Source organism: Coregonus lavaretus (assembly GCF_964263955.1).
Source record: "Coregonus lavaretus genome assembly, chromosome: 32".
Lineage (NCBI taxonomy): Eukaryota > Metazoa > Chordata > Actinopteri > Salmoniformes > Salmonidae > Coregonus > Coregonus lavaretus.
Window position 1 is genome coordinate 35,438,216 of NC_140019.1, and position 9,063 is coordinate 35,447,278.

Below are 9,063 nucleotides of genomic sequence, written 5' to 3' on the forward strand. Positions count from 1 at the left end.
TTAGCGGCATGTGCACCTTGTGGCGATCATTTCATCTAACTCCTTGTAGGCGATGGAGTCAGCTTCAAGGGTTAAGACACTCAGGGGGTTGTACTCCGAGGGAACACAGGAAGGCCGTGGTACAGAGGAGTCCAGTTTGTGGTAGATCATGTTCTGGAAGAAAGTGTGTCTGGGGGAGCCGTAGATGAACCCCACAGCCCTGGGACAGGTGCCTTTACAGTACCTGGGGTTGTACCTGTGGGGGAAAATGATCCAATGGCTCAGTTTGAGCTCACTGAAGCTCACTCTGAAGTCATACAAGGCACAGTCGCTTGTAGGGAAGTCAGAACTCGGGAGGAGGTCAGGGAGGACGGTCTTCGTGCTCGTTTTGCCTCCTGCGTTGTTCGTTGACAGATCTAGAGATTCTCTCCTCAGTCTCCTCCTCTCGCTCCGGCTGATCCTTCGCTCCGGTTTGAACTCCACCAGGCTCTCAAAGGTGTCCATCTCATTGGCTGACCTCGGATGACCTCGTGACCTGGTGGGCGGCCATCTTTGGTGTGCCAGCTCGCTGGTGTCATTGAGGTACAGGAGCAAGGACGGAGACCTTAGGTGGAGCTCCACGGGGCCCCTACCACTCCGCTCCTCTCCTCCACCCTTAGCCCCTCTGCCTCTTCCCTCCACACAGGTCAGGTTGATGAGCAGGTGGATGTCTTTCTTGTGGGACTGGATGAGAGGTTGGAGGAACGCCGTGATGTCCACCTTGAGGGCCACAATGAAAAAAGTAAACATTATTGTGGTTTAACATCCTTTGTGATTGTAATGCAGTGTATCCAAATAGGTGGTTGAATTGTGCTTTTAAATGATCAAATATAGCCCTTTATAGTCTTAATACTATTTCCCTAAGGGAAGAAATAAAGTTGTTTGCATTGAATTATATTGAAATAAATCAACAATCACCTCAACCCACTTCCTCCTGCGGTCCGTGTGGAACAGGAAGTTGACTGAGTGATGGGTACTGGGGCAGAGAGGACACTGATCCTGGGTATCCTGCTCTTTCACATCTAGGTAACACAGGGTAGTCATGGACGTGGCCTGCTCTTGATCGAAAAAGTACAGCAGGACAGACTTCAGGAGCTGCTCCTTGGCTCTGACACGGTCCAGATTGTAGGAGAGGTCTTGCATGAAGAACTCTGTAGGAAACATGGGAAATGTAGGCCTATAAGAAGTAGAACCAGAGATGGAAGAGGAAGCGACATCTCATGCGCTCCTTTTTTTCTGGTTCACATACAGTCAATTAACTTAGCAGACCAGACCCAGATGCTAATGCATTGGTGCCAAATGTGTCTGAATAAGGGCAGCAGGTAGCTTAGTGGTTAAGAGCGTTGTGCCAGTAACCGAAAGGTCGCTGGTTCTAATCCCCGAGCCGACTAGGTGAAAAATCTGTCGATGTGCCCTTGAGCAAGGCACTTAACCCTAATTGTTCCTGTAAGTCGCTCTGGATAAGAGTGTCTGCTAAATGACTAAAATGTTAATGTAAATAAGTTAGCAGGTTTTTTTGTTCAATTGCTCAGTCCTAAAATCTAGGCTACATCAAATACACTGAGTTCACAAAACATTAGGAATATAATATTGAGTTGCACCCCCTTTTGCCCTCAGAACAGCCTCAATTCATGGACTCTACAAGGTGTTGAAAGCGTTCCACAGGGATGCTGGCCCATGTTGACTCCAATGCTTCCCACAGTTGTGTCAAGTTGGCTAGATGTCCTTTGGGTGGTGGACTATTCTTGATACACACAGGAAACTGTTGAGTGTGAAAAACCCAGCAGCGTTGTAGTTCCTGACACATTCAAACCGGTGCACCTGGCACCTACTACCATACCCTGTTTAAAAAGGCACTTCAATATTTTGTCTTGCCCATTCACCCTCTGAATGGCACACAGGGCCAGCTCCAGACATAAGCGCTCCCCTTAGGGCCCCAGACCAAAATAATTGTAAAGTCTTTCTTTATTAACTCAGTGGGGTCTCAACTTCCTGTTGAGAGTTAGCATAGTAGAATAAACAAGGTGCAAGTTAGAAATGTGGTTGTGCATCAGTAATTTTCGCTTGTTATGTCACTGACAGTCACTCAATTGTCGGCTAACAATTTTCAGATTGTAACTTAGTTAAGCCAGCTATCTAAACTTGTAGTAATCATGGCAGAATACTTACTGGGCACATGCCCAAATCTCGCTTAAGGTCCCCAAAACGCTAGAGCCAACCTTGATTGCACATACACAATCCATGTCTCAACTGACCACGACCGCAGGGCTCTCCAGAGGGTGGTGCGGTCTGCACAACGCATCACCGGGGGCAAACTACCTGCCCTCCAGGACACCTACAGCACCCGATGTCACAGGAAGGCCAAAAAGATAATCAAGGACAACTACCACCCGAGCCACAGCCTGTTCACCCTGCTACCATCCAGAAGGCGAGGTCAGTACAGGTGCATCAAAGCTGGGACCGAGAGACTGAAAAACAGCTTCTATCTCAAGGCCATCAGACTGTTAAACAGCCATCTAGCACAGAGGCTGCTGCCTACATACAGACTTGAAAATCACTGGCCACTTTAATAAATGGAACACTAGTCACTTTAATAATGCCACTTTAATAATGTGTACATATCTTGCATTACCCATTTAATATGTATATACTGTATTCTTTACTATCTTAATAATGTTTACATATCTTGCATTCCCCATCTCATATGTATATACTGTATTCTATACTATCTATTGCATCTTAGCCTATGCCACTCTGATAATGACATTGCTCATCCATATATTCTTATTCCATTCCTTTACTTAGATTTGTGTGTATTAGGTTTTTGTTGAAGAACTGTTAGATATTACTTGCTAGATATTGCTGCACTTTCGGAACTAGAAGCACAAGCATTTCGCCACACTCTCAATAACATCTGCTTACCACGTGTATGTGACTAATACATGTGATTTGAATTGTCTCAAGGCTTTAAAATCCTTCTTCAACCCGTCTTCTGTCCTTCACCTACACTGATTGAAGTGGAATTAACCAGTGGCATCAATAAGGGATAATAGTTTTCACCTGGATTCACCTGGCCAGTCTGTCATGAAAAGAGCGGGTGTTCCTAATGTTTTGTACACTGTTTTAAACTAGTGTCCCTATGTAAGAAGGGCCTCACTCAAGCCATTACATTTCCATGTAAATGAAGTTTTAGCCAAAACTCAGAGCTCACCTTTGCCTTGTTCCAGGCACTCATCCCGCGGGGTTATCAGTCGAACTGTGTTGTACAGATGGTTGTTCCCTTCCGAACTCCTCTCATGTCTAGAAGACACCCTGTACAGTCTTTTCATGTATCGAACATATCTCGGCTCGGGTCTCGTTATTAGGGTCGTGTCTCGCCATGGAACTCCCTGTGCTGTCAGCGCCTTTAGAAGGGGCGACAAGATACTGCCATGTTGGTACAAAGTGGAATCACCAAAGTCGTCAGCTAGATTTGACGTGGTCGGGGACGATCCAAGTGAAAGGCCGCCGATCAAGAGGAGTAGTAAAATAGAGGTCCAGTAATTAAGCACAATAGTCAAGTGGAGGGGAGTCTCCATTGCAAATCAATCCGTCAAAACTTGTAGAACTCCCTCAGGTCAACCAACCTATGCACATGTCACTCAGATTGAACAGGTGTGCGCAATCAACTCAGGGGGAGCATCAGAGGGAAAGAGAGAGGCTGAGATCTAGTATGAGGGAGAAGGTGATACAGGAAATTAGTTTAAATAGTATATTGAGTAGAACGTCATTAGATATAGTCTCAAATATTTTGTTATTTTTAAAGAGCAACGGGGCTGGCAGGTAGGATTTAGTTTCCCCCTGTCGCTGGCCCACACTCCAGTACAGTAGGTGGCGGTAATGCACCATAACGTTGGATGCCAACCGCCGATAAACCCCACCGAAGAAGAAGACGAATCAACTTCCTGGGGGTCTGGTTTGACACTCGAAAGACATGGGCGGAGCATTGTAACAGAGTAGGTGTCAAAGGAAAGAAAATATTGAATGTGATGCGTTGCTTGTCAGGAATGGAGTGGGGGCAGATAGAATGGCGTTGAAAATGATATATATAGCGCTGTTATGGTCATCAATGGATTATAGCATATGGATCAGCTGCTCAGACATATTTAAAAAAGGTAGATGTTATACAGGCCCAAGCCTTAAGAATATGTTGTGGAGCACTCAGGACCTCCCCGGTGGAGATATGCCGTTAAAGTTAAGAAGACAACAGCTAGCCATGACATATTGGGTAAATCTACAGGGACATACGGTTACACATCCTACAGAAAAGGTGCTCCTAGAGCGCTGGGAACATGAACAAAATCTGAATACAAGCTTTGGGTGGATAGGCAATTGCATGGCGAGAGAGATGGGGTTGTTTGGGAGGGAGTTTAGCCCCTCTGTGGTTCTTCCTGCTATCCCACCTTGGTTTCTCCCTCAACCAGTGATAGATCTAGGGTTGCTTGAGAGGGTAAGAGATGTTGAGGAAGGAGTAGATTCAGTTGTAAGTGAACATTTAAGAACACCATACATTCTTGAATATATTCACAGATGGATCTAAGGACCCTAAAACAGGGAGGACAGGGGCAGCTTTTAGTGTTCCTGAGTTTAAGGTGGCAGTGACGAAAAGAGCAACAGATCATTTATCTGTTTACACAATGGAGTTGCTGACCGTACTATTGGCTGCAGAGTGGGTGGAGGAGGTGTGGCCAAACAGGGTAGTCATCTGCTCTGACTCCTGTGCAGCACTGATGAGCTTAAATTCATGTGTGTCTCAGAGCAGACAGGATGTATTGTATGAGGTTTTGCAGTGTTTGAATAGGGTGAAACAGATGGGGGTGTTTGTGACGTTCCTCTGGGTACCAGCTCATGTGGGAGTAGAGGGGAATGAGGAAGTGGATATTATTGCCAAGCAGGCTCTTAAACACCCTAATGTTGAGATGGAATTGTCAATCAGTAAAGCAGAAGCCAAGGGATTAATAAGAACAGTGGTTAAAAATAAGTGGCAAGAGTTGTGGGACAGGGAGAGAAAGGGAAGACACCTGTATAAGATCCAGGAAAAGGTGGGGGCAGGGAGGTCCTCAGGTTGAGAGAGAAGGGAGGAAAGTCTAGTCACAAGGCTGAGACTGGGACACACAAGGCTCAATAGTACATTGAAAGTGGTTTGGAAACATCCGACTGGGAGGTGTGATCATTGTCAGGAGGAGATGGAGACAGTGGAACATGTTCTATTTCAGTTCCAGAAATATGTGAGAGAAAGGGAGCGATTGTTATTAGATTTGAGGAGTAATGGGGTTGCAGAGCCAGGATTAAGTGAACTGCTGGGGAAATCTTCAGGGGATGTAGTATTTAATTATGTATTTAGTTTCTTTCGGGAGACAAGATTATTGGGTAGGATTTAGAACTTCACTGTCTCTGGTCCACACTCCAGTCCAGTTGGTGGCGGTAATGCACCTTAAAGTTGGTTGCCAACCGCCAAATAAAATCCACAGAAGAAGAAGACGAATCAACTCAGGGCACGTCAAAAACCAGAAGTGCAAATGTAAGGGGAATGTCATTCCAATGTTTCCCCCTGCCAAAAAGTGTTGCATATACTGTAGTCTTTCAAATTTGTGATTGACTTAGTGTTGTTTGTCTATTGCTATTTTTGTATAACATACTTTCAGATCACTGAAACTCCACCTGATGTGGTGGAAGTTGTCGAACCAGATCACAACGCCTTGGAGGACCACCTTCAGGCACGGACTGAGAAGGATGTGGAGGTTTTTGACCAGGTAAAAATGATTGTCCACTGTTAATTTATTTTCTGGCCCTCCAAGAGATATGTAAGAAATGTATTTGCAATATGAAATATAATTGCATTTATTCCTGTTATCAATCAAGGTGAGACTGAACATCGACAAGTTGCAGGAGAAACAGAAGGAGAGCTACCGGAGCAGAATTAAGAAGGGGACCAAGTGCTTCGACATCCAGGCAAATTACTTGGTTTGGAAGAAGGATGAAAGGAAGGCGAGACCTGGGAAACCTCACTGCTCTTTGGCTCCTAGCTGGGGTCACCATCTGTTAAGGTGAATATAAAAAATCTCAGATATTTGCATTTGCACACAAAATAACCTGAAGCTAGTTTTAGTTTCCCTACACTTCGGTGAAGCCCAATAGACAAAGTATGTTAAGTTTTGGATGACATTTGAGAAAGCAAGAAATGGTAGTTATACTGAGCTTATAATAATTGACCTCTTCAATTTATCTCTCCAAATGACTTTAGGACCATCGACTGTCCGAACCCCCAGGAGGTATCCCATCCACCAGAACCAGTGAGTTCGGATCAGTCTGATTATCTGTGTTCTGAGTCGTAGGGGGACCAGCTTGAGGTAGGCTATACCTTCCAAAAGTGTTGAAAAGTACATATCTCCCATTTATAACACTGTACTAATCCATCAGGTGTTCTCCCAGTAAAGTGTAACTAACCTGTGTGTTTGCTTGTTTACGTCTCTGTCTCCTACCCTGTTTCCTTTAACTCTGCTCCTGTTCTCCAGGACCTAGGGGTTCTGCCCAACACCCAGACCTGTTCCCTTTAACTCTGCTCCTGTTCTCCAGGACCTAGGGGTTCTGCCCAACACCCAGACCTGTTCCCTTTAACTCTGCTCCTGTTCTCCAGGACCTAGGGGTTCTGCCCAACACCCAGACGTGGATCCACCTGATGTCCTCCATTACCAACCACCCTTCAACTTTTCATTACATCATCTACAGCTACTGTTGTTGTCATTATCTGATAAGAAAGTTTTCTTGTTCTATCATACTGGGCACATAATATGTGAGATACACAGATGAACTAAAAACACTAGCACTGCAAACACTCAGAACAAAGAGAGCAGCAGTGCCTGGACTTTGCAGTCTCCCTCTTTAAGTCCCCCTCCCGAGACTGGCTGCCTGTTGAGAACAAGTGACAGGCAGAACCTCCCACCCACACAGCAACCACCTCCTCTATATTCCACACACCAGAATTCTGTCTTTTGAGTGTACAAAAAATCTGTTTATGTATTAAAATCTTAAATATTGCCAGGTTGGTTTTCACAGCTGTTTCACAAGGTGTTCATTATTGTAAGTTGTAAGGTATCCTTTGATGGTATTTATTTGTTCCACATTATTCATTGTTGTATCCTAGGGCCTATAATAGATACATATATATTCAACCACAATGGTGTACTAATGAGCTATGCGAGATAGGAAAAAATTAATCATAATAGAGGACTACTGAAATTATATTATTTCAGTGTAGATAAGGGAAGGGCAGGTTAAAATAAAAACGTGACAGCCAGACAAGCCAGAGTATGAATCAAACGGATTTGCATATGAATAGAGTGGAAATTAGCTGACTTCGTGATCTGTAAGGTAAGTAACTTTAATGTGTCAAGCAGATTACACGTTTTATTTGCCATTTCCGAAACGTAGCCACGTTTAAAACATGGATTTCATGTTGTAATGTTAAAACCTCTAAGGGATCGGTGTCCCGTATACGGGACGGTTGAGCTAACGTGCGCTAATGTGATTAGCATGACTGTTGTAAGTAACAGCAAACTTTCCAGGACATAGACATGTCTTATATGGGCAGAAAACTTAAATTCTTGTTAATCTAACTGCACTGTCCAATTTACAGTAGCTATTACAGTCAAAAAAGACCATGCTATTGTTTGAGGAGAGTGCACAACAACAACAAAAAACATCACGGCAACTGGTTTGATACATTCACCTCTGAAGGTAAATAATGTACTTACAGTAATCTTGCTCTGATTTGTCATCCTAAGTGTCACAGAGATAAAATGTGGCATAGATTTGTTTGATAAAATCAATTTTTATATTCAAATGTAGGAACTGGATTCTACAGTTTGAACCCCTGCTGTCTCTGGCTCCACACCCACCCCACCCGGCCATCTAGATGTGTGAAAGTTAGTGTATAAGCTAATGATCCATCATGTATGACATTTCTGGGAATGTGTAAACTTACATTTTGTATTACCATATCATTTTTGTATGTTCTCTATAGTTATGTACATTAAAATGCATCAATTGACCAACTAGGCACATTTGGGCAGACTTGATACAAAATAGTCCAGTATTATAACGCTTCACTGGATCAATCTGAAACTTTGCACACACACTGCTGTCATCTAGTGGCCAAATTCTAAATTGCGCCTAAACTGCAATATTATATTGTGGCCTTTCTCTTGCATTTCAAAGATGATGAAAATATATATATATATATAGAAAACGCATGTTTTTTTGTTTGTATTATCTTTTACCAGATCTAAAGTGTTGTATTCTCTGACATTAATTTAACATTTCCACAAACTTCAAAATGTTTCCTTTCAAATGGTATCAAGAATATGCATATCCTTGCTTCAGGTCCTGAGCTACAGGCAGTTAGATTTGGGTATATCATTTTAGGCGAAAGTTGAAAAAAATGGTCCGATCCTTAAGAGGTTCAAGGTAACGTTACCCAAAAGTAGTTCGAAGTAATGTTTTCATTTTATTAGCTAAACAACACTTGTTTAAACAGCGAAATTGTCGCGGAAATCAGCCTTGTTTGCATAGCGATGATGAAAAGAACGTCATTTAGGCTGGAATGATCTCCAAAATTCTAATCATTAGGTCATCGCACCGTTGATATAGCAACGGACGCTAATAGTTTATCGAATCCCATTGTGACGGGACATTATTAGGCATGACAGGCCTTGGAAGAAGGTAATGGTTGTTTTTGTCATCTACACAGAAGATGTATACATATGAAACGTTCCCAAGGAGCAACTTCAACTGTCAGTGTATAGTAAGACTGATGAGCTGATTACAGGGGAGCATCATCTTTGTGTAACAGGTCAAAGAATTACAGATTTTTGCAACCGTTCATTTTCTATTTTTTATTTTATTTTGTGAGTTGATTTCACCAAAATATTGTATTGTTCAGCATTTCGTGTAGTCTACAGATATTGGGAGAGTTAGTTGTATAAGTGCGCCCTCTAGAGTGTTGGT

The 9,063-nt window shown here is 43.2% G+C and overlaps 1 protein-coding gene and 1 long non-coding RNA gene across 2 annotated transcripts; one reads left to right on the forward strand and one right to left on the reverse strand.

Annotated features, from left to right (window-relative positions):
- LOC311107850 (growth/differentiation factor 9-like) lies at positions 1-3,596 on the reverse strand (the record flags this gene model as incomplete). Its single annotated transcript, XM_084150416.1, has 3 exons — positions 1-738; positions 937-1,169; positions 3,230-3,596. 3 exons carry the CDS (start codon positions 3,594-3,596, stop codon positions 1-3), a joined length of 1,338 nt encoding a protein of 445 aa, XP_084006542.1.
- A 1,612-nt stretch (positions 3,597-5,208) lies between these two features.
- Positions 5,209-6,593, forward strand: LOC311107356. Its single transcript, XR_014610417.1, has 4 exons — positions 5,209-5,578; positions 5,703-5,810; positions 5,920-6,104; positions 6,302-6,593. It is a non-coding gene; the product is annotated as an uncharacterized lncRNA (long non-coding RNA).
- The last annotated feature ends 2,470 nt before the right edge of the window (positions 6,594-9,063 follow it).